We start from the raw sequence: 23,924 nt of genomic DNA on the forward strand, positions 1-23,924 counted from the left end.
AAGGTACCTCAACACAAGTGATGGACCCTGGGTCAGAGCCATGAGAAGAAAAGGGAGGTGACACTAAGTGCCAACATCAGGAACAAGGAGGGGACATCATGACAGGTTCTTTGGACATGGCAAGGATGATAAAGGGTCCAAAGAACAGCTGATCGATCTGGCGCCCCCGATGGCGTGAACCAATTCCTTCACATCGCCAGGGCTTGCTCACAGCCAAAATGCACACCCCCGTGACCCCACGCCTATTAAACAATTGAATTTGTAGCTGAAACTTTCCCACAACAGAACCCAAAGTCCAGACATCTTCACTGGTGAATTTAACTAACATGAAGGGGAGGGAAAACACCCTTCTGCACCAAGGCGCCCACAACACTAAAGGGCAGGGAAGATGCCGGTCATCCCACGAAGCCAGCACTGCCTGTACCACAGCCACACACAGGAATGGACAGACCCGGCTAGACGGGCACACAGCAGGGTTCTGAGCCGAATCGCGGGCAGCTGCATCCCAGAAGGAGGTAAGGATGAGCCCCTGACCAGGAGTGTTACCCCAAGCATCGCAGCTTGGTTCAACATTTTAAAGATACTATTAAACTAAAAATAAAATTAAAAATGTTTGACAATGATCATGTCAACAGATGTTGCCGGGGCATTGGACAAGGTCCAGTGTTCACTCCTGCAAAAGCACCTGTGGGAGGAGGGACAGAGCCTCAAAAAGGACATCCGCGGAGCCCCCGCCAGCCCGGGCCTCACACTAGGGCTTCTGAGATCAGACTCCGTCCTCCTGCGTCCCCAGGCAGCACCACACGGAGCTGATGGTCAGCGCGGCAAGTTGAAGGGAGGAGTCAAGGGTCTAGGTCCCCGTGTAGATGGCCTGACCATCCACGGACACTGCCAGCGCTCCTGGGAGGAGAGCTCCTGGGCGTGCAGCGGGGAGCCTGTTGGAGGTCAGCTCTCTGCGCCTCGCTCCCATGCCCCTGGCCCCCGCCAGCATCCCAGGAGGCACCATGCTGCCGCTTCCTTGGCACGCCCAGTTCCAGGAGCAGGGCTCACCAGCTTTGGACAGGCGCCCTGCTGGGTGCCCCTCGGCTGGCACCCCTGAGAGCGGCCTCTCCAGTGGGCGCACCCTGTGGTTCACCGAGCTTGACGGCTCTCTTCCTAGCCGCCGTGCCCCTGCGTGGATGCGCTCAAGGAAATCCCTGCTTCACAGCCTCCCCCAGCCTCTGTGGGGAGGATTCTCAGGGTCGGATCCCAAAAGGGCCTCAGGAAAAACCAGCATCCCGCCCACCTCTCTGGAGTCTCCATCTGCAGCCCCACCTTGTGCCGCAGGTGGTGACTCGGGGTGCAGCCCGGGAGTGGAGCCCAGCCTCCCTCCCTGCCCCTTCCGTTCTCCTGGGGATGCTAGAACGGGATGCAGGAGGGGGAGGACATGAGACGGGGCCAATGCGTCATCATTTTAGTTCACACTGATTTTTTAAAGAAATTTTGGTAGGAAAGTTTAATAAACCAGAGAATTCTGGATTACTGATCATGTATTTCGAACCTTGAAAGAGGGACAGAAGTCTAAGGGGGGAAATTCCCACAGGCAGGTTAAGAATCTGCTTTCCTGTCCCCTGCCCTGTCGTCACGGGGACGGAGTGCAGGGACTTACACCTCCTGGGCAAGAGCTCCACCATCAAGCCCACCCCAACCCCTACTCCCTGATTGATGTTTCAACTCCAAGTTTAGCTAGTGCCAAAATGGAACCTTGAGAGGCCCCCACACACAGGAAGATGTCCAAGACATACTAAGTAAAATAAGCAAGTTAGAGGACCGACACAGAGCAGGAGTTCATTCTTATTACACGAATCATGCACAAGACAGTAGAGTGACTGTTGTGGTCTCTGCAAGGCTGGGTCGTGCAGGATTTCATTTTCTGTGTCGTATACTTCCATGAAGTTTGAGCATTTTTTGTCAAGCAGGTATTCTATTTGTAGTCACTGAATAACCACAATATTTCCAATTTACAGGGGAAATATCTGCAACTATGGTGGACTTTCTAGATATTTCAAATGCCGCAGTCTGGCTGGGCACAAAATAAACGAGCCGCCACAAAGCCTTTAGGTTCAAACAGCAACTCTTTATTCACAAACTCTCACCAGCACTCTACACACACTTCCCGGGAACACACTCCCTCCACCGGGCTCCGCGCGCCAATTCTCCCGGAACCCCCGAGAGAACTCAACGGGAACTCCAAAGTAGCGGGCGCCTGAGGCAGCAGGATCCACCCTAATCCCGAGCTGCCCTATTCCCGGAGCAGGGTCACCTTTCAACCATTCCCTCTAGCAAAATGCCAGGCGTCATTCTGACTAAACTGTGGCTCTCAACACCAAGGAGGCAATTTATATGAATAAACTGAGAAGCAGGAGGTTCCTTGGCTGCCCCCCCCTGTTGTTTTGGGAGTGTCTGAAGGGAGAGCACAGATGCCCCGGTGTCTCACCCGCCCACCGCAGCCATCCTCCCTCTTGGCAGCGGGTTTGCCCAGTGCTGCTGCCTGGCAGCTCAGGACAGGGGAGAGAGTCTGGTCCCTTCCCTAGGACCCCAGGAGAAGGGCGCAGACACACGGCCTCCTCCGAGGAGCCTCTCTGCCACGCAGGACTGCTTGGGCTGGCGGAAACTGTCCTGGCACGCAGGCGGTGGCCCCCGGTGCCGTGAGATGTCCTGGAAGCCCCTCAGCCTGAAGGCTTGGGTGCCACCCAGAATCCATGGACCAGGAACAGAGAGCTGACCCAGAGGGCAGAGCACCTGGCCACCAGTCTGACCAGTCCTCTCCGCCAAGGCTTGGACTGCCTAGGGAAGTCGCCTAGAGCCGTGACACTGCCCTTTGTGAGTGCCCCCAGAACATGGCAGGGCAGTGGTGGGAACTGCCCACAGGCTGGGGCCACGCCCAGGACGTGGGCAGAGGTAGGGACAGGGAGGGCCCTCAGGAGGCAGTTAGTTCGAAAGGGTGGAGGCCTGGTGATGGGATTGGAGCCCTCACAGGAGTGACCAGAAAGCTGCCCCCCCACCATGTGAAGGCAGCAGGAGGTGCCACCTGTGGACTGGGAAGCAGGCCCTGAGTCATGGTGCACCTGTGTGCCCTGCTCTGGCCCTGGGTGGAGCAAGGTCTGCTGTCTGCACCTGGTTCTTGGCATTTATCAGCAACCTGAGCTAAGACTTGGAGGAGTGAGGGAGGGACAGCTGTCTGTCACCTGTGCAGCCCCAGGTGGCCTTGCTGCCAGTCCTGCTGGCACCTGGGGACTGTCAGAATCTCTGGGCTCTTCTGTGCACCAGGCACATGGGGAGGGTCTCCTTCTCACACCATCCCCCCAGGTGAGGCCCTGGGTCCTCTTTGGCCCCCACTGTGATGGCTGATGTCGCTGAGTGCCCCGCCACGTCCTCTCGGCACCACAGGGTAGCCGTGTCCTTACCTGGGGATAGGTAAGGAGAGGTCAGGTAGCCCCCAGTCAGACCACTGACAAATGCAGGGGCTGGACTCTGGTTCAGGCTTCCTTCAGGGGGTCCCAGGCCAGGCCCCGGCCGTCCTGCCTGTCCTTGCCAGGGCAGGTCGGCCAGTGGCCTCTTGCCCATCCTGCCAGGGTCAGCTTCGGACTGCACCCCAGCCCCCGTCCACCTGCCACAAGTCCACTCCAGAACCCATCCGAGGAGGTGGCAGGGACCACGCCCCAGCGCCCACCCTAGGGGCTCTCCAAGCGAGAGGCCAGACCAGGACAGGGGGCCAGCCTGTGTGTGGGTCACGGCCCTTCCTGGGGTGCACTCATATCCGATGCACTGTGTGCCCCGAGGGACTGCCCTGGTGAGTCCCCAGCGCTGGAAAAGAGCAGAGGATAGTCCCGCTCCTTCCCTGGCTCTGCTGGGCACCGAGGACCAGATGAGACCATATGGGACCAGATGGGATGTCCTGAGGTGGGCTGGCCAGGCCGCCGGCCCTGCCCCTGTCCCCGACGGGGAGACACGCTTGCCCTGGAGCTGCCGGCACTGGCCTCCTCCCACACGGGCCTCTCCCCACACAAGCTCCTGTGGCCTCTGCTTGTGCCCTCCCTCGGCAGGGCTGACCCGTGGGCTGATGTGGGAGGAGGTGCTCGGGGAGGTCTGTACAGCCCAGCAGCTCTCCCCTCTAGTCCAGGGGAGGGTGGAGCCAGAGCGGATTCCTGGGGTCCCTGCGCAAGTGTGTTCCGACCGGGAGTTTCACAGGGCAGCAGTGCCTACTGCCTGGGGTGCTGTAGAGCTGGACACGCTGCCCACGGGCCAGCACATAGTAGGACCTCGGGGTGGCAGGCAGACTCCCTGTCCAGAAACCATGCTGGGGGAGATCGCCTCATTGGGGCCCGTCCGGTGGGGTCTTGACCGAGGCAAACTGATGAACAGGCCCAGTCTGAAGACCACTCCTGGCCATGAGCCTCCAGGGGCTATCTGCCTCTCTGCCCTCACTGACGGGCAGCCAGCAGCCGTGCTGGGCCCCTCCTCTGCTGCAGGGGCCAGGCCCCATTCGTTTACCTGGCCTGCTTGTTGTCCATGTGATGGACCCTCATGGGAACAGCCGGGAGCCCAGGTCACTAGGCTGCGACCCTGGCTGCTGTGTGTCCCAGCCCTGCTGGCCGAGCTGCTGCTGGTGCAGGTTTGAGGCTCAGTCATGAGGTGAGTCGAGAAGGAAGTCTCTGGTGACCAGTGCCCATTCGGTCTTTAGGCACTGGATGAGCACATTGCTGACCTCTGGCCCTTGGGGCCCCGGTGTCGGCCAGCTGGGATGGCCTGTGCTCTGAGGCTGTGGGGGCCATCAGCAGGTTGCACCCCTCCCTCCCCACAGGTCTCCCTCCTTGGATTCACAGCTTTCCTGAATCTTCTTGACCTGGGCCATGGGAGCAGTGTCATGGTGACAGCACCTGTCATAGCCCATGGCGGCTTGGGAGACGGGTGCCATTACCCTGATTCTTCCCCATGGCGTCCAAGACAGGCCCAGTGCAGGGCTGTCGGGAAGCTCTGGAGTGGGGGAGTGGGGAGGGCCAGCCCAGGGTGACTGAGATCATGGAGGCAGAGCCTGCCTCTGACCACTGGGTCCGGGCAGCAGGGTGGGAAGCAGCCCCCTGGCTGGAGGGGGGTCTTTCTGGGATCAGCATCAATGACTTTGGAGAAAGCTGTCTCGGCGGCGGCCCTGCTGCTGTCTGCTTTCCCAAGTCTCAGCGGGTTGCAAGCTGCTGTCTCGCTGGGGGTAAGGTCCCTCCCTCCTTTCTGCACAGCTGTGGGCGCCTGCTGGTCCTCCCCTGGGCCTGCAGGAAGAGATCAGGGGTGGGGGACAGATAGGCCCACACACGTGGTCTCAGAGCAGCATGTGTCCAAACACATCTCCACGGGAGTGTAAGGGTAAAAGAAATTGAAGTTAAAGCGTAAAAGTTAAAGGGTAAAAGACCGGGTGTTGTAAAGTTTCTAAGCTGCAAGGTCTGAGTTAAAATGTAAAGGATTAGGTATTGTTAGGTTTCTATGCTACCTGCAAAACCTGAAATCCCTGTAGCTGTTAGGACAGTGCTTGGAACTGCCCAGTAAATATTCCCACTGATTCCGTGGTTGTCCAATAACTAGGGACTCTGTGTAACTGGTCACATAGTCCTCTAGGCCCTAAAACCCATCAGTTTGAATGTGTACCCCGTTTAGAAATGACCTGTCACTCCAGCCTGACCTGTTCCCGCCAATGAATGAACTAATCAGGTTTAGGAGTTGTTCGATTTTCCTGCGCCTCATGATGATTTGTTCTGATGTATACAAAGCCCTCCGCCCTCCCCAAAAAGTGTACTTAAGCAGTGCTCAGCCCCTGCTCGGGGCTCTGGGCTGTTCTCCCTTCTTGAGTGGGCACGGAGCCCCAGCATGCTGGTTCAATAAATCCCCTTCTGACAATTGCATGAGTGGTCACTTGGTGGTCTCTTTCTCCGACGTTTCGCGGGACCCTTACAGGGAGCTGCCATATCTGGTCAGTAATGTCAGCCCAGGGCAGCTGTCTGAACTGAGTCAGGAATTTTGCTAAAGTCCCCTAAATGTCCTTGTAGCCAGGATGCCACTAAAGGCTACATGTGGCTGTGTGTCTTGAGTCTCCCTCAGCCAGGCTCCTCTCCCCTTGCTCTGGTGACCTGGCCTCACGTGAGCAGCACAGGCTGTGATAATCTCTGACTCTGAGGGGCAGGGGTGCTCTCTGTCCAGCCTGTGGCCACTGGACCTTCCCCATAAGCACTGAGGACTCGAGCTTGCTGAGTCTGGGGACTTTCTTTGGTCTCTCAGAAAGCTACCTCACTGTCCAGCAACTGGGCTGTGGATAGTCCAGGTCCAGTGCGGGGGCTCACTCTAAGAGTTTCAGGCAGTTGTTCTGATGAGAGAGCCACTGAATGCAGGCTGAAGGTGGACAGGGTCAGGTTTGCAGGGGATGAGGCCAGAGGGGCATTGAGGCCAAGGTTGGGTGCCTGTGGGAGCCTGGGAGGGAGCACAGAGAGGGATTCGAGAGCCAAGCTCCAACATTGGCAGCACAGCCCTTAGCTCTCCCAACCAAGGCCAGTGCTGAGAGTGGCCTTGCTCCTGAGCCTCCAGCTCACCAGGAGCTGGACAGCCTCGGCCTCTCTGTCCAGAGCAGAGAGTGAACAGAGGGCAGGCCACGCTGCTGCCCTGCTCAGAGGCCAGCTGCAAGGCTGGGCCCCCGGGTGGCACTCCTGGGGGCAGAGCCGCACACAGGCGACAGCATGGACCCTGGGCCACCCAAGACAGGAAGCCAGGGGTCCTGACCGCATGGAGAGGACTCCCTGGAGGAGCTGCCTGCGGTTGGGGCATGGCAAAGGGCAGGCCCTCCCTGTGGACCTCCCCTCTGCTCTGCGACACCCCCATTCCTGCCTCTCAGGTCAGGACCAGGACCCAGGCTCCAGGTCAGCTGAGCACCTACACTGAGGGGTTGGGTGAGCAAGGTCTCTAGATATGGACAGGGTCCAGTTGAGGTTGAGGAGGAAGGGCCAAGAACCAGAGGCTGTCTCAGGGACCCCAGGTCATCTGTCTATTCACAGAACTGAGGGAGCTGGTTGGTGTCCTGGACCCAACCCTGTGCTGGGATGCCGAGGGATGCATCAGGCGTGGCCCTGACCACCCCACCCAGTGACCTGTCCTGATTCTATCCTGTGGCCGTCAAGCTGAGGGCGCAGTTTCTGGGGCTCTGGGGAAGGTAACTGGGACTCAGGTTGTGACTCAGGGTGGGGCTGTGCTCACGCAGAAGGTGGGGGCTGAGCTTGCCTGGTCCCCGCACAGGACAGCAGAGCTTTCTTGTTCCCCTAAAGACAGGGCTGGGCACGTGCCAGTCCCGAGGTGAGGGGTGAGGGTGCAGGAAACCGTTCAGCCCTTCCTGAGGAGATGCACGCAACGGGGGAGTGTGTGTTTGCACGTGGTGTACTTACACTGTGTATGTGTGTGTACGTGCACACGCATGTGTGAAAGTGTGTGTGGGGGGGTAGTGCGCACATGTGTGGATACGCACGTGTGCGCGGGTAATGTGTACATGTGTATGCGCACGTGTGTGCAGCCGTGTCTGTGTGTGCAGGTGTGTATGACTGTCTGCACCTGCACACTCCAGGCCACTTCCCTGTGGCAGAAACTTCATGGGTGGCCACTGAGGACCCTCCCTTCCTTCCTCATCTGCGTCTGCTTGGAGAGAGCACCCTCTGGAGACACACAGGCGGTGAGAGCGCCCTCTGGAGACACACAGGTGGTGACAGAGCACGGTCCTCTGGGATTCCTCAAGCACTGGCTCAAGCGCTCACCCATCAGCATGGCACCAGACCTCAGCTTTTCCTCCAACAAGGACGGAACGTTCTGAGCTGCCCTGGCAGTCATGGCCGCCTGTGTGACATCCCCTGGTCTTTCCTTTCCTCGGCTGGCCAGCCAGTGGGCTCTGAGGGAGCCGCAGGAGGGACACAGAAGTGGGTATGGGAATGAGCCTGCAGCCTTGCCCTGCGCCCAGAGCCTTGGACCAGCTCCTGTGGGACCCAGTGCCCGGGCAGGGCGGGTGGCAGGAGGCAGGGTTGAGGTCTGAAGGACACCTGCCAATGACTTCTCAGAAACTGGCCTGCAAGCCCGCAGGGCACAGCGGTGGGCACCGTCTCCTGTGCTCTGTGCTCAGCAGTGTGGTCTGGCTCACCCAGTGTCCTGAGGCCAAGCCTGGTTCCTACAGCCACAGTGATCTTGGGGTCACCCACGGGTGGCCCGTCCCTGGGACACACCTTCAGCCACAGAGCGATGGCTCATTGACGCTACCCTGGACCCAGGGCGCCCCAGCCCCGAGAGCCTTCCTGGCGGCAGGCTGGGCTCCCCAGAGTCCTGCTGGCTCCAGGGCCTCCCCGACATTCAGGAGCAGTGGTCCAGCCAGGCCGGGGTGGGCTCGGCCGTGCTGACAGAGCTGGAACCTGGCCTGACGGTGGAACTGCCTGCTTCAGGAACCATGTCAGAACTGGGCACAGGCAGGCCCACGCGTGGCCTGGGGTCCCCACGTTGGGGAGAGTCAAGCTGAGCTGCCCTGGAGATGGAGCCCTGATGATGAAGAATCAGTCAGGCCTGGCCCTGAGGAGGGCGGGGCCTGGGCGGCGGGCGGGGCCTGGGCCTGGCAGCGCCCAGCAAGGCCTGCTGGGGATGGCTGCGTTGCTGTGAGCCACCTTGGCGTCTGCTCGTCCAGGCCACCTGGACTGGAAGCAGGCATAAGGCCCCACGGAGGCCCCCTGCCTTGGCACCACAGGGCAGGACAGGACGCCTCTGTTCACGCAAGTTCTGGAAACACGCGGCATCCAGACCCTCTGCAGCAGTCAGTCCCAGAGCCACCCCTCGGCCCCGGGCTTGCTCTTGGCAACATCACCCCAGCAGGTCGAGGGGTGCACTGCTGTCCAGGCTGCCCCTTGGGGAGAGAGCAAGGGCAGGGGAGAGCCAGGCTGGCTTAGAGCCCAGGACACTGCATGGCCACAGCTGAGGACTCCGGGTCCTGGACAGAAGCAGGATTGACAGCGTCCATGCCAGGCCGCTCCACGTCACCAGAGGGCAGGGATGGGCAGGGGCCTCACTCACAGAGGCCAGTGGCAGGAGTCTATGGAGTCCACTCACACTGTTTCCATCAGCTGCCCCCTGTGTCCACTCTAAGCTCTCGTCTGGGTTAGAACTGTGACACTAAAACCAAGAACGTCAGATGCATGTGAAGATGGTCACAGCATTGCTGCTCAGAGTGGTCAGGTCTTGGAAACCCAGATGTCCATCCAGGAAAATGACTGAATCGACACAGCGTGCTACAGCAGGGCAGGGTCCCCAACCCAAGGTGCCCCTGGGTGTGTGTCAGTCAGGGTGGTCCTGACCAGGGTTGGGGCTGGCATGTGATGGGTAGAGGCCTGAGGTGGGTGGAGGCCTGAGGTGGTGGAGGCCTGAGGTGGGTGGAGGCCTGAGGTGGGTGGAGGCTGAGGTGGGTAGAGGCTTGAGGTGGTGGAGGCTGAGGTGGGTGGAGGCTGAGGTGGGTAGAGGCCTGAGGTGGTGGAGGCTGAGGTGGGTGGAGGCTGGGGTGCTGCTGGACATCTAGCGTTCTACCCGAGGTCCATCGTGCTGAAGTTGGGAACTGGAATCAAAGTGCTGTTGCTGTTAGGAAGGACGAGTGGGCCTCATACATATTGACCTGGCAGACCTCCAAAATATGTCACTCAGTGAGAAAATGGGCTTATGATTCACGTGTGTGATCGAGGCCTGTCATGGCCACCATGGCCTCACTGGGACAGGGAGGCCTAGGGCTGGAGGGGCGGTGGTCTTCATTCCTCTTTCACTCTGGAAGGGCCTCTCTGTCCTCCCCCACAGCCAGGCTGACATCTCCTGGGAGCCAGATGGGGGATGGGCTCTGCTGTCCAGGCTCTGGGCTGGACAGCCACCTCCCAGCCGGGCCAGGAGACAGATTCACCAGGGCTTCCAAAGGCACGACCAGCCCTTTAATTCAGGACGAGCTCCTGGCCCAGCTGGACCCTGCCCAGCAACGGCCACCTCACTCCCCGCCCTCTGGGCTCACAACACCTTCTCGTGTGAATCAACAGGTCTGGAATCTGGGACAGCAGCCGGGGTGGAGACCTCTCCTGTCCTTCAGCATTGTGGAGAGAGAGCTGGAGGCTCCGAGGGAGGAGGGCAGCGGGCCGTTTGCGGGGAAGCTATGAAGGCTGGACTCTCCAGCAGAGACCCTCAGAGGCTGAGAGGCCGGGCACCCTGGGGGGTGGCGGGACGCTGTGGCCTGGGCACCTCCGGCAGCTGAGAAACGCACAGTTCCCTAGGATCAGCTTCTCTGTGGCAGTGAAGAGGTCACCGGCCGCAGAGACTGGCTGAAGGGTCCCTTGCAGTCAGGGGCCTCGACTGCAGTCCTGGAGCCCTGGCCCTGTCTGGGAGCAGCAGAAACTGATGCCTGTCAGAGTTGGGGAGGAGTGTCCACCATCCCCAGCAGTCCATTGCTGGCTAGGTCCATCCCCAACCGCAGGAGGACATCTGTTGGCATCCCCAGCTGCCCATGGGTCCCAGGGTGGTCCCTGGACCATTGCCCCATCTTGTGGGCCGTCTCAGCCTTGGGTCATGTCCCTGCCCCACGACTCCTCCCTCCACTACCCCAACAACACTGCGGCCCCTCTGTCCAGCCCTCCCACTCCTGCTGAGGCCAGCCCACCCCGCAGTCATCGGGACCATGTCCAGGAGGGACTCCCAAGGGCCCAGCCCTGTGCAGCCTGCGGCAGTGCCCTCTCCTGGTTCTGCTGTTCCAAGGCACTTTGGGCCCCGTTCCAGACATGCTGGTTCCCAGAACCCCAGCGGGTCAGACCTGGAGAGACCTTGTGGGGTCTGCCCTGGCCCTCCTCCCCTAAAGGCCGCAGGGAGGGTCTGGGACCCTGCTCCATCAGGTGTCTTTCTAAGTCACCGTGGCTTTCATTCCAAAGTCTGCCTATTCATGTTCATTAATTTCATGATATTTAAGTTCCTTTATTGAGCTAACAACATGAGCAGAACCTGTGGGTTTGGGAACGAGTGTAGGTGACATTAGAAGACGTCCCTCCCACTCCTGGAGCAGGGGCTGCTTCCCAAGGACCCAGGCCCGGGGTCTCAGCAGGTTTGGGGGCAATATGGCACAGTACTGAGGTCTGTGGGCCAAAGCCACTGGAATGGCATGTCCTGTGATGCAGGAGGGGCAGCAGGGGACAGCTGAGGGGCCTCTGGGCTGGAACCCTTGCTAGCTGGACCAAGGCAGAGAGCCACTCTTCACCAGCAACTGCTCCAAGCACTGCCCACTGAGCCAGCAACTGCTCAGGCCCTGGACACCAGGCTCTCTCAGGAGCCCAGGGACACAGTTGGGCAAGAGGGCCACCTGCCAGGACAGAGGACACAGGACAGAGTGACAGGCTAGGGGATACATGGGGCAGCAAGGCCTGCAGAGGAGGGAGGTGCAGCTCTTGGCTGGAGAGGGCAGGGGTCCGAGCAATGAGCAGGCCCCAGCACCGACACTGGACACACTCCACAGGGCAGGAAGGGAGGAGGGCCTGGGGCAGAGTTGCAGTGAGACCTGAGTCTCCTAAGAGAGCAGGTGGCCCTGTGGGGCACTGGCCTGGGCATCTGGGGGCTGCAAGACCCAGGCCACGCCTGCTGTTTCCGGGGTGGGCGGGAGGGGGCGCCAGAGACCTTATCTGTGCCACGCTGATGTTGCCGCCAGCCGGCGCCTTCTCGTTATCACTAGAGGGTACAGGGTAGCCGTTGTCCACCCAGAATGGCCTTATGCAGCCCAAGCACTTTCTTACTCCAGACAGTGGACCTCGTGAGGCCTCTGATGCCTCCATAGGGAGGGCCCTATGCCCTGCAGGGACAGGAGTTGGGACAGGGAAGACCCCAATCCAGGGAGTAGTGGTCAACCAGGCTTCAGAGCAGTTGCTGGACAAATTCCAAACCCAACGGTACCAGGGTCCACCGCTGAGTTAGAATTCACGCCGGGAGGTGGACACTCAGGTATTTTAAGCTGTCTTGCTCGTTCCCACGTGATCCAGAGGCACAGATGCTGACCACCCTGCTGAGGATTGACAGGGAACAAGTTGGAAACGCAGCCCACGCTGGGCTCACTCAGAGCTCCGAGGGGGAGGAGCCGGTGGCAACTGCACTTTGTCAGGTCCTCCAGGGCCTTCAGCCTGGACCCTGCTGAGCCTCACCACCCCAGGTGTGCTCCGGGGCCCTGCAGCTTGGTAGTGATGCCGAGCACCCCCTGCTCCACCACCCAGTCAGAACCTGAGTTTCCACAGAATCCCTGGAGATGCCTAAAGATGAGGACATCTCTCTCCCGCCCAAACCAGAACACACGGGGTGGGGGGCAAACCCCCTCCAGGACTTTCTTGGCCCACTGCAGGAGAGCGGGGTGGGGGAGGACCAGTGGATGGGGCAAGGGGTGTAGAGGGCAGGGCCTCCACGTGGAGGCCAGTCACAGGGAGCTGCTGCTGCTGCTGTTTAGACTTCCTGACATGAGATAAATTATCTACAATAGGTACAGAAAGAGAAGACAAAACCTATGTGCACCTCTAGTCCCCCACCACCAAACACCATCCCTGTCCGTCTTCCTAGATGTTTGACACAGTCCTCTATCAGGAACGGAGTCGTGAAGATACAGCGACTGCTGTCGGGTGTGCTTTTCCTGACATCAGCCTGGGATGCCATCTCAGCAGGGCGGGAGCCATGGCCCTGGGCAGCTCTCTCCTCCTCTGACACGGGAGGCCTGGGCCTGCTCCCCTGCAGATTTCCCTCTGTGTCTGACTGTTGTAATAAAACCAACCATGAGCGCATCCCCGTGACGAGTCCTGTGTGTTCTCTTAGTGAATTGTGGTTTTGGAGACCCCAAAGCAGCTGCCCCCAAGAGAACCTGTTACCTCCTGTAGCCACAGGGACCAGGTTTCTGAAAATGAAACCCAAAGTCTAATCTGGTGGGTGTCTGCATCATCATGCAAGTTGAATTTGCTGCCTCTGTGGGTCTCTGGGTAAATTTAGGGGATTGTTAGAGAAAGAATGGGCCTCAGCCATTAGGATGGGGATCTGTGGGCAAACTGGGGTGGAGCTGGGGATCTTTAGGTGCAGAATCCCCAAACATGTGGGTGAGCAAGTTTCCCAGCACCCCTGAAGCACCCTGGGGTGGAGAGGAAAAACAAAGGAACCGGCCCCCTGGACAGGTAGTGTCCCATGGGATGGCAGACCTCACGGGCCGGGCCAGGAATCTGCACTGACTCGGAGAGGCAGGGTGGTCTCGGGCACTGTGGGGGTCTGTGCAGAGAGGTGCATTCTCATAGCTCAGGGCCCCTTGGCATTTTAGATGGCATCCCTTGGGCTGGGACACTCTCCTTCCAGACTAGAGACAGGCTCTGCATAAGCCCCAAAGCTCTGGTTTGGAGACAGGTCCAGCTCAGCCCCACACTTTCTGCCTGTGACTTTGCTCAACAGTCATTCTGTGACTCCTGCCAGCTGGACTGCTGGGGCAGCTCTGGGCTCACCCACACTACCCCAGGACAGGAAGCTTCCATGGGTCCAGTGGCAGACACCCGCTCTCTTGTGGGTTTGTTCCAAGTGCCAAGGTTGATTCTCAGTCCTGAATGCTGTAGAAACAGACTGCACAAGGATGCTTTTCTCTCAATTTGATCTTGGATCCAAGTCTCACAAGTTGATCCCGTAACTCTGCTGCCCGCAGGGCTACAAAAGCCCACAGTCCTCTGGCTGGGAATGAGATATTCAGTTTGACAGTTCAGGCAGGTGACGTTTCCTTCCTGGTCCCCAGCCCCTGCATAAAGAGGAGGTTTTGAGCTGGCAGCGACACATCCAGGTTGCACAGCTGGGCTGAGCAGACGGAGGAAAGGTAAAGCCTCTGGGGACCTGGGACTGTATCCGAGGGCAAGGAAGGCAGACTCTTAGGTAATCAGAATCAATGAAGCCAACCAGGTGGGGGCTTCATGGGAGAATGATGGCTCGAAACCACTGAAGTCGGAGTCACTGGGCAGACTCTAGCTTCCCAGGGGTGGCAGAAAGGCTGGCTCTGGTGCACAGTGGTCTCGCCCTCTGGACTCCTGCAGGTGGACCTAAGGAGTCGACTGGCTGCAACTGGGGATGATGGAGGCCTGCTGGATGCTGGGGCTGGCCCTCTGCCTCCCGCTGGGGCCTCTTGCAGGTGAGGGGCCACTCTGGGACAGACCTCTGCCCTCCGGTGCTCTCCCCTCCATACTGTAGTCCACTCAGCAGTGTGGGTCAGGTCTGGGATGCTTGGCTGATGGCCTCCCCTTCCCTTTGCAGGGGCCAAGCCAGTGCAGGAGGGGGCAGGTAAGCTCTTCCTTCATTTACATCAATAACTGTGGGTGGGGGTGGAAGCAGTGGTTGCTGGGGCCAGGGCTTCTTTACCAGACAGACATGATGGGAGGCCTGGCTCAGCTGAGAGGAGGTGGGTCACTGCCAGCAGGCCCTGCCCAGCAGCCTGGGAACACACCTGGCCAATGAAGCCCCGAAATTCCCACCCTCAGGCCTGGGATTGGTCCGGGCCCTCCCTCAAGTTCAAACTCAGTTAGGTATTATCTGGGTGTCTTTGCCCAAACTCTAGGACCAGGAAGCTCTGCTCTCCTCTGAACCCCTCCCAGGACACTGCCCAAGCCCCTACAATCCTACCAGCCAGCTCCTCCCAGTTCAGCACCTCCCAGAGTGAGGGTGGCCTCCCCTCCCCTCCCCCCCCCTCCTCCGTCTCAGGTCCTCATCCCTCCCCTTTCTCTGACTCTTCCTCTGTCCCTAGACCTGGCACCCTTAAGATGCAGGGACACTGGCCCCTGTTCCTAGGATGATCAGGGGCAGCCTGGGCCCTGCTCCAGGCCAGAAGGCCCCGCCACTGCAGGTGCTGCTGGGCTGTCTACCTGCCCCAGAGGGGTCTCCAGGCAGTGGGCAGCCCCTGAGGTGGCCTCCTGTCTCTCAGACCCCTATGCTGAACCTCCGGCCCTGCCCTACTGGCCCTTCTCCACCTCTGACTTCTGGAACTACGTGCAGTACCTGCAGAGCCTGGGTGCCTACCCACAGCTGGAGGACCTGGCCCGCACCTTCTTTGCCCACTTCCCCCTGGGGAGCACCCTGGGCTTCCACGTCCCCTACCAGGAGGACTGACGCCTGCCTGACTGCACTGCCCTTGCCTTGGGGTGACCCATAGCCATGGTGGGGTGGGGGTCTGGTGGCTTCACACCAGTAAACCTCCCACTGAAGAGGCAGCACAGGCCATGGGGTGCCACAGGCCAGGGACACACTCTGACCCACCCCACAGCTGCACACTGCTCTATTGTCTCCCCAGCTAACCTGGCTGGCTCTGATCCCTGGGGACTCTGCTTTAATAAATGTCTGCACACTTTCATCCACGGAGTCGCCACTGTGTCACCCCCTCCTCCAGTTCTCTCCATAACCCTCAGATTGCCGGTGAGGAAACTGAGGCAGGAACAGAGGCTCGGCCTGAATCGTTAAAGCCATTCAGCTGGTCAGAGGAGCTGGTTCCAGCCCCAGCAGGGGACACGGAGTTGGGCAGCAGTCAGCCCAGGGCAGGTGTCCACACTTCACACAGAGCACACTCTTGAGGGCAGCAGGGAATGAGGACACGTGAGCCCATCTGTGAGGGGAGTCAGGGCCCAGGTTCAGGCTCCGAGGCTGAGGAGGGAGGGGTTTGTGGCCCTGGGCAGTCCTGTGGGAGTGGGAGGGTGGACAGGCAGCGCAGGAGTGCCTCAGGTCCAGCCCCAGTGCAGTGAGACCCATCTGTGCAAGGTGTGCAAGCCAAGAGGACCGTGAGGCTCACACCCAGTCAGGGAAGAAAGCCAGCCAGTGGCAGCCCCCTCAGTGCCTCAGGGGACACACTCTAACCTGGCATCTGAGGCTCCTCTGCCCTGAATCCAGTCCCTGTCCACTCAGGCCAGGCTGGCCCCTGTCCAGGCCACAATACCCTCACATCTCTGCTCTGTCCCTTGGCCTCCACAGCCCCTCCCAACCTCCATGTCCACCTACTGCTGAAAGTTAAGGAAAAGATGATTCAAGGACACTAAAGGCGGGTAAGAGACTCCATTCAGGACTACCAAGACAGGGGCAAAGGCCTGTGGGGCCTCCCAATGAGAAAGACTGCGTTCAACTCCAAGGGCAGCAGCAGTGGGGGTGGACAGCAAGGAGCAGGCTGGGTGATGGGCGGAAAGTGACTGAAGGTGGCACAGTGCATCTTGCTAAACAGGACTTGGGGAAGGAGGCCAGGGAGCTCAGATACCCACGGGTGTGAGGGCGGAGGAACCCCATCAGATGTCGGGGTGCTCACATCTGGCTGCGCTGGCTTAGCAGGGCTCTTTGCTAAAATTGGGCTTTACAGACGTGCAGAGCTGGGCCTCAGACGAGGAGGCGGCTGCACTCTGGGCAGCGGACCAAGTCGAGGCCAGGCGCCTCCTGCTCCCTCTCGGCTCTGGTCTCTCCCTCCTTTCCTTCCCTACCCCCTTTTCTCCGTCACAAATTGTGGCAAAACAATACAACATGAAATTTCCACCTTAACCAGATTCAAGTGTCACCAGGCACGTTCCCGGCGCCTCCAACGGGACACCGTGTCTTTAGGTGACCGGCTTATTTCAGTAACACGATGTCCTCGAGGCTGGCCCTCGCTGACCGCGGGGGAACGTGCCTCCTGGGTGGCACTGCGCCCAGGGGACAGGCCCGTTCCGTTTGTGCCTTCGCCCACGGCGCGGCGCTCGCAGGAGTCCGCTTCCCACCGGGGACGCGCTCCGGAGGGGGCTCGGGGCGGCCCTGTGCGGTATTCCGAGGACTCGGGGATGTCCTCCGGTCGCCGCGAGGTCCCGCCTCCGCGGGCAGTCCCAGAACGCGGACGCGGGTGGCGCGCGGCGGCTGTGAACGTCGCCGCGCGTCCCCGAGCCTGGCGTCCGCATCCTTCTCCGGGAAGAGCTGCCGTGCCCGGCCCGCTCCACGTCGGGCTTCGACGTCCAAGAGCGCCCCGCTCCCTCCACCCGTCGGCTGCGACGCAGCCTCCGGCTCCCGGCGCCCTCCCCGGGCACGCAGGTCGGCGAGACCAGCCCAGCTCCCGATGGCGCGGCACGAAGCAAACCCCGCCTGACCGGGGCCCGCGGCGGGCACCACCGAGTCGCGGTCCTCCAGCGTCTAGACCTGCCGGGTGGGAGCGCCGGAAGTAGGCGCGGCGAGCCGGAAGTGGGCAGAGCGCGACGGCCCGAGATGAAGCCGGCGGTGGACGAGATGTTCCCCGAGGGCGCCGGTCCCTACGTGGACCTGGACGAGGTGAGGTGGGAGCGTCGGCGTTCTGGCCTAGCGTAGGGGCGGCTGCCGGAAGGCGGGAGCTGGTTCCCCGCCTGGCGACGCCCGCGCGTCTTGGGGACGAGCCTGGCCGGGGCCCGCGGGGTGGGTACCGGAGGGAGGAGAGAACGCAGGGCCAGATGGTGGAGCGGCACGGAGCGGGCGGGTCCTGCGCATCCCACTCCCGGGGCCCCGAACCCAGCTCCTGTCAGGTTTTAAGGCCCCTGCGGGAGGCCTCAGGCTCCGATTTGCTAGGCGGCTGGTCACTTAGCAGAGTTCGGAGTTGGGTTTGGAGTGGGAGAGTAGGAAAATGGAATTAGAAAGGAAACTTGAAGAAGGTCTGAATAAGGCCGGTGGGATTTACGTGGTGGTGTCTGCGTGGCTTCCTGTAGCGTTGCGTTGGGGAGGCTGGCTGAGAAGGGGGGAGTCTTGGAACCTTGGCAGCAGCCTGAAACGGAGCACGGAGGCGTTTGGCACTTAAGAGTTGAGCACACACCTTCGAGGGTGTAGGGACCAGAGCAGGAACAGGCTCCTGTGGCCAGCCATCCAGACAGCTACCATCAGAGGACCCTGCACTGATCCTTCCCAGGCGACTAAGCAACGGGCAGAATCCTGAGTGCATTCTATTGCCCAGCGGTGGCAGTGACCTGATTTTGCCACCAGGAGGAGCTTCAGCTGTGGGAGGCTCTGAGGGCACACAAGGGCCAGGGCAGGTCAGCTTCCAAGGGAAATGGTTGCATTCTCAAAAGGGAGGGGTCCAGAATAGTTGCCAGACTGGGGTTGCACATGCTTGTGGTCTCTGTGCAGTGTCCAGGAGGGGACTGGAGGCTGAACTTGAGGTCCACAGGTGAGTAGTGGCACACAGGGCAATGGGAATTCTCTTTTTGAAAGAAAGGGAAAAATTAAGGAATGTAGAATTTTAAAAACTGCTCCTTGAATTCCCCCTTCACACACATTCTTTATTTGCAACTAAAATTCTTAACTCCACCCTGAGTACTTGCCTGTCACCCCTCACCCTGTTCCTGTTTCCTGGAGGTATGGGATGCTATGACAACTCAAAGCTGTTTTGGGGAAAGAGCTCACATAACTTGCCTTTCACTCCCCAGGCAGGAGGCAGCACTGGACTCCTGATGGACTTGGCAGCCAATGAGAAAGCAGTCCATGCAGACTTCTTTAATGGTAAGGGTGCTGGGATTCTGCATGCCTGGTTTTATTTAAAAGTTTTTCCTGTAAGTTAATACAGTGGGACGATCTTGTGACCTGAATAATTAGGATCATGGAAGAGTGAAGCCAAGACACTGCTGTTCTCAGAGTACAGTGCAGAAATGATCACACTGGCTGTCGGCCACATCTGGAGAAGCATGAAATTGCTTCCTGTCTCACATGCCAGGGCCTGAGATTGAGTACGTGGCATGAATGTTAGCACATGCTAACGGCCAGTTGTGGCTGCCCTGTCACCCTGGACAGGTTCTCTCGGGTGGCTGTACTCTCCTGATCTTCCCTCCCTTCTTCCTTTCCCATACTTGTCTGCCCTTGGCTGTCTTTGCAAGGAGCAGCCACACTCCGGCTTCAGCCCTTCCCAGTCTTTGAGTCGGGACGAGGACACACTTCATCTTGTTTCAGAACTTTTCATGGTAGCTACCCAGGAAGTTTTACCAAACACACTGAAAGCTGACCTCTCATGAACCTTCAAGTGTGCTAGAGGCCATGTTTCTCTTATTCCTCTGGTTTCTGAAGGCTTTGTCCATACAGGTTATTTGGGCCCTTACCAAGGGTTCAAACAGAGGAAACATAACATACATTTCCTGCTCAGAAGGGTAAGTGAGATTTCTTTCCTTTTTCTGTCCCGCTGTAATCACATGGTTTTTGTCCCTACAAAGAACTTTTGTTACTCGCTAGTAGCAGCTGGGGTGTGATCTTGCCACGTTGGTGTCTGCCTTTACAAATAATCCCTGAGTCCATGCTAGTTTGGCTCACTGTCCAGGAGGAGGAACCTTGCTGCTAAATAAGGTGCAGTCTTTCCAGGGGACCTGGCTGCCACCCACTGATATCAGACATCCCATAACCTTGGAGCTGAGCTTTGAGAGCCTCAATAGCCTTTCTCTAAATTCTGTCCAAGGGAACACAAGGTGCGGAAGGGTGGACGCCTTCCAGAGCTTCCTGGGATTCTCACCAGGCAAGGCCGTCTCATTCCTAGTGCTGGCACCATTAATTCACAGTTCAGTGATCTTCAAAAGTCCCTTTTGTCCTTTGCTAGCCTCTTAAATTAGAGATGATTGACTGTGTTCAATGGTCAGTGTTGAGATTTCCAAAGATAGCCCTTGGATTCCAGTGAGAAGGATTTCCAAAGACAGTGGATTCCTGTGCACCTGCTTCTGGGCTCAGGAGCATGTCAGAGTCCTCCTGCAGGCGCTGCCTGTCTTGGGTGGTGGCTGTTGTTGTCCACGAGGAGCCTCTGGCTTCAGTTGAGGTTTCTCCCACAACCCTTTGGCTCGTCAGCTGGGTGGACTTTGGGATCCATTGTCTGCTGGGCAGTGGGTCCTCACGATGAGTGTGACTTGCTCTCTTCCCTGGCTTGTTTCATAGTGCAGTAGAGGAGTTAGACGAGGTGGCAGGCACGGCAGAACTGCACCCTGAGGGCTGGGTGGGATTGCCCTGGAAGGTGTCTCCTTGTGAAGATGTGGAGCAGAGGGATGCTCTGGGGAGAGGGAAGGAAGTGTCTAGAGCAATAGCACCACACAGAAAGGTCAGTGGGCAGCGAGTACTCCCTCTGTGGCCAGAGGAGCTGCCCTTCCCCAAAAAGGCCAGTGCGGGGCCTGCCCCAGCGCTCTGTCTGACCACGTCCTCAGGCCAGGGCCCACAGGAGGGGGCTTAGTTCTTTCTTTTCCCATGGTGAAGGGGATGTTGGCATGAGGTCCAGAACTTGGAAGGTGCACAGAGGAAAGCAGAAGGACAAATTGGCCCTGGCTGTGGTCACCCGGCCAGTGCCTTGTGTGTTTATCCAGCTGCTTCTGGCAGGAATGGGTCTTCGTTGTGTCTTGAACTCACCTCTTCCAGGCCCCCTAAGGCCATTCTCAGTGGCGCAGTCCTTCTGCCACCTTTCTGCAGCCCCTCCGCATGTCACCCTTAGCACAGGTGTCAGTGCAGCTGTGAGGTGGCTGTCAGTGTGCAACACCTGTGTCTTCCTGCGTAAGAGCAGGTTAAAAGCATGTAGAAACCACACTGTCCCCTTGAATTGTGAGCCCTGTTAGCTAAAGCTGAGCATCTGTCGTGGGGAAAGGCCTCTGCCACATCATTTGCTGTCTGTGTCTTCAACTACCTGTAATTAACTTTGAAGTGGGTTTCTGGGATGCTTTCCCTATGTGCCCATTAATGTGGGGTTCTGTTTACATAGATTTTGAAGATCTCTTTGATGACGATGATGTCCAGTGAGTCCGGTCCAGCTGCACACATGGCCATGCACAGCACACCAATCTGCACAGAGGGCGGTGTCAGATGGTTTAGAGACCTCGTGGAGATCACTAGAAGTCAGGACCTGGCCAACCGAGGGTGGGGGACTGTCTTAACCCCCTGGACACTTCATCATCTCCTGTGGAATGGCCTTTGTCCTCACACTTATTAAAAATACACCATCACACGCAGGGCAGTTGTGATTCTTGCATGTCTGGGTGGATGTTGCCGTCTGAGTGTGTGGATTGGGTGCGTGCACTGTGTATCAGCATGCAAGGAGGATCAGACGCTATGTGCTGCTTTTTGGTGGCTGGTGTGCCTCTGGTGTGGTGCCTGCTGGTCACCTGTAGGTGTCCTGCTGCAGCACTCCTGACCCTGCATTTCCTTGAGTGGGCAGAGCCTTACTGCTGCCACCCCCGTTGGTCTGGTCTCTTCCTCCAGCTTCCTCATCCAAGTGGCTTCTGTCACAGACCTGAGGCTTATGACCCAGGGCTCTGTCCCATGGGGACCACATGGGGAAGGCCCAGCCAGTCAGCAGCAGCCAAGCTTGAGCTGTGCAGGGTGGTGGCTCCCAGCCACTCTGATGGAAGGACCTTTTCCTGCAGGGCAGGGAGCAGTGGGTGACCCACACACTGCCAGCGATGATTTAGTTGAAGAATATTTTCTACTAAAGTTAAATGTTCTGAAGGTTCTTGTTACAGTTCTGATAGAAGTGAGAACCTCAATGAAACAGCCTTCTCTAGTGACTCCATGCCAGCCATGAGGGTTATACAGCTGGGCTCTGGAGCCTTGGGCCTGGGGAGGTAATTGGGTGGTCCAGGCAGGGTCACCAGCAAGGCCTTCTGGAGGAAGCACCTCCTTGCCCTGTCCTCAGGCTTCTGCCTCTTCAGAGTCAGGTGGAAATGCCCATCTTCTCCACTGGGGACCAGAGACAAATCTCTGAGCTCTTGGTGCCAGTGGTACTTCAGAACAAGCAGGTTTTAGAAAAAAGACATTATTGATGGTAGAACTCTTCCTGCCTTGACACTGCTTAGAGTCAAGGTGAGAAAGTACTGTGAAAAATGTGCTTAGATAAAAGTCCCTTTGTTTCTCCTGAGGCCAAAGCTGGGCACTCAGGAGCTGGACTGGTCCTTTGCTCAGGATTCAGGTCTCAGCCTAGAGTGAAGGGGACTGAGCCCTCTGTGTGCTTCTGCCACACCCTTCTCAGGAGACAGGCTCAGGCACTGTGAGACCAGAATGCTGTGTATCTTTTCAGGATCTAGTTCTGTGTCTGCACTTGCAGGCCTCCAGCAGCTCCGAGCTTTCCTAGGTGCCCGGTGGATTCTGTGAATCATGGTTACCCTCCCTGGTGAGTCACAAAGTGCTGCTCATAATTATGATTTTAGTGGCTGCTGGGTAATTTCTGAGGGGTGTGAGTGCTTCAGATGGCTGTCACCCTGAGTGTTCAAGAGCAGTCACTTGACTTGTATATAGGTATCTGTGTTTAAGAAATAGCTTGATTTCTTTGTCCCCAGCATCAGGGGGAGCCTCTAGCACAGAAGGTGCTCAGCAAGTATCTGTTGAGTAGATAGAAATAACAGTATATCAATATGCAAGAGGCTTGGAAAATGACCAAGTCCTAGGTCTTTCTGGAGAGAAGAAAATGCCAACCTAGAGAAGTGCTGAGCGTCAGCCCCATGCTGTGCCCCTCCAGACCCAGAGCACCAGCAACACAAAGAGTGCAGCCAGTCCGTGCGTAGCAAGGGCCATGGGGCCCGAGTTTCCATTTGTCCTCAAGCCACACTTGGCTTGAGAGTTCTGCTTGAGCCCCTAACTCAGATCCCAGGGGTGTGATGGTCAGCCTTACCTGAGCAGAAAAGGTCCAGCCAAGTAAGACTGCCCCAGACACCTGACCTGCCTGGGGACACCCACAGGGGGACAAGGCACTTCATGCAACCCACCTGCTGTGCTGCCTGGTCAGGGAGCAGCACAGTAGCTGAGGGTTCCTGGAGCTTGATGCCTGCGGCACAGCCCAGCTGTCCGAGGTGGTCTGATGCGTCTGCCTCGGGCTGTGAAGTGAGGGCAGCAGTGACGTGTTCCCTGTGGGGTGGGCAAGGGGGCTCTGAGTTAATGTGGGCGAAACGGCTTCCGTGGAGTCAGAGTCCCGCGGATGTGCGCTGCTGCTGTGTGCACATTTGGGCACTGCAGGGACTCTGGCCTTCCGCTCGGCTTTCCACTCTGATTTCTCAACCTTGTCGAAAAACCTCTCTGCTCGCCCAGGTCACTCAGAATTCTGGAGGACAAAGGTGGCAGACCCCCTGCCCTTATCAAGAGCTGCCCTCTCCGAAGAGGCCATGAGGGAAATGAGGGGTGGATTTGGAAGGAGTTCCTGAAACAAGGTCACGTGCCTAGAGCCAAAGCGTTGGTGTTTGTCAGATGTTGAGATGCTTGCAAAGGCATGAACGAAGCAATACGGTAAAAAATAATGGGCACAGAGTACTTAAAAAAGTTCATGGAGGAGCCAAGCCAAATGGCCAGTAAGTGTTTGAAGGCGCTCAGAATGACATGCGCCAGGCCAGTGAGGGATGTACACCACCCACCTTGGTGGGACAGGGGTGGCGGGAGGTGTAACAGTCACATGTGCCCCTGCCACCACCCAGCCGATCGAGGTGCAATTGCTGCTGGTAATAGTCATAGGAGATCTCAGTGCCCCCAGTGGCAGTGGTCAGGTAATCCATATGGAAAATCAGCCAGGATCCCTGGCCCTAGGGACATGCAAGCTACGTGAACCCAGCAGCCGTGCACAGTAGTTCACCAACAGCAGCCACTTCCACACTTGGGACAACATGTACCCCTAGTCTTTTCTAAAGAGAGAGCGTAAGGGTGGTAAACAGGGAAGGGCCATGTGCCTGCTGACCTCTCAATACCACCCAACAAGCGTGGAAAAAACCAAGTGAGTAGCTGAGGGATTGATGCCGTGGCCACCGTGGGCTCCCACAGCCAGCCAGTGAGCTGAGGTGTCCACCTGGTCCTTGGGTGGGAAGCAGGGTAGAGAGTTGTGTTGCTTGGCGTATTCATCTGTGGGTTTGTGCACACAGGACACATTGTGTGCAGAGATGTGT

At 58.4% G+C, this 23,924-nt stretch overlaps 2 protein-coding genes across 2 annotated transcripts; both read left to right on the forward strand.

Annotated features, from left to right (window-relative positions):
• Positions 1-14,133: 14,133 nt before the first annotated feature.
• On the forward strand, positions 14,134-15,429 carry Otos (otospiralin). Its single transcript, XM_046426793.2, has 3 exons — positions 14,134-14,230; positions 14,353-14,379; positions 15,017-15,429. The coding sequence occupies exons 1-3, from the start codon at positions 14,170-14,172 to the stop codon at positions 15,199-15,201; spliced, it is 273 nt and encodes a 90-aa protein (XP_046282749.1). The 5' UTR covers positions 14,134-14,169; the 3' UTR covers positions 15,202-15,429.
• A 1,720-nt stretch (positions 15,430-17,149) lies between these two features.
• Positions 17,150-21,014, forward strand: Cops9 (COP9 signalosome subunit 9). Its single transcript, XM_046426794.2, has 3 exons — positions 17,150-17,358; positions 18,480-18,552; positions 20,768-21,014. Exons 1-3 carry the CDS (start codon positions 17,296-17,298, stop codon positions 20,803-20,805), a joined length of 174 nt encoding a protein of 57 aa, XP_046282750.1. The 5' UTR covers positions 17,150-17,295; the 3' UTR covers positions 20,806-21,014.
• Positions 21,015-23,924: the final 2,910 nt, after the last annotated feature.

Source organism: Marmota monax, unplaced genomic scaffold (assembly GCF_021218885.2).
Source record: "Marmota monax isolate L192 unplaced genomic scaffold, Marmota_monax_Labrador192_F-V1.1 WCK01_AAM20220418_F8-fsc00298, whole genome shotgun sequence".
Lineage (NCBI taxonomy): Eukaryota > Metazoa > Chordata > Mammalia > Rodentia > Sciuridae > Marmota > Marmota monax.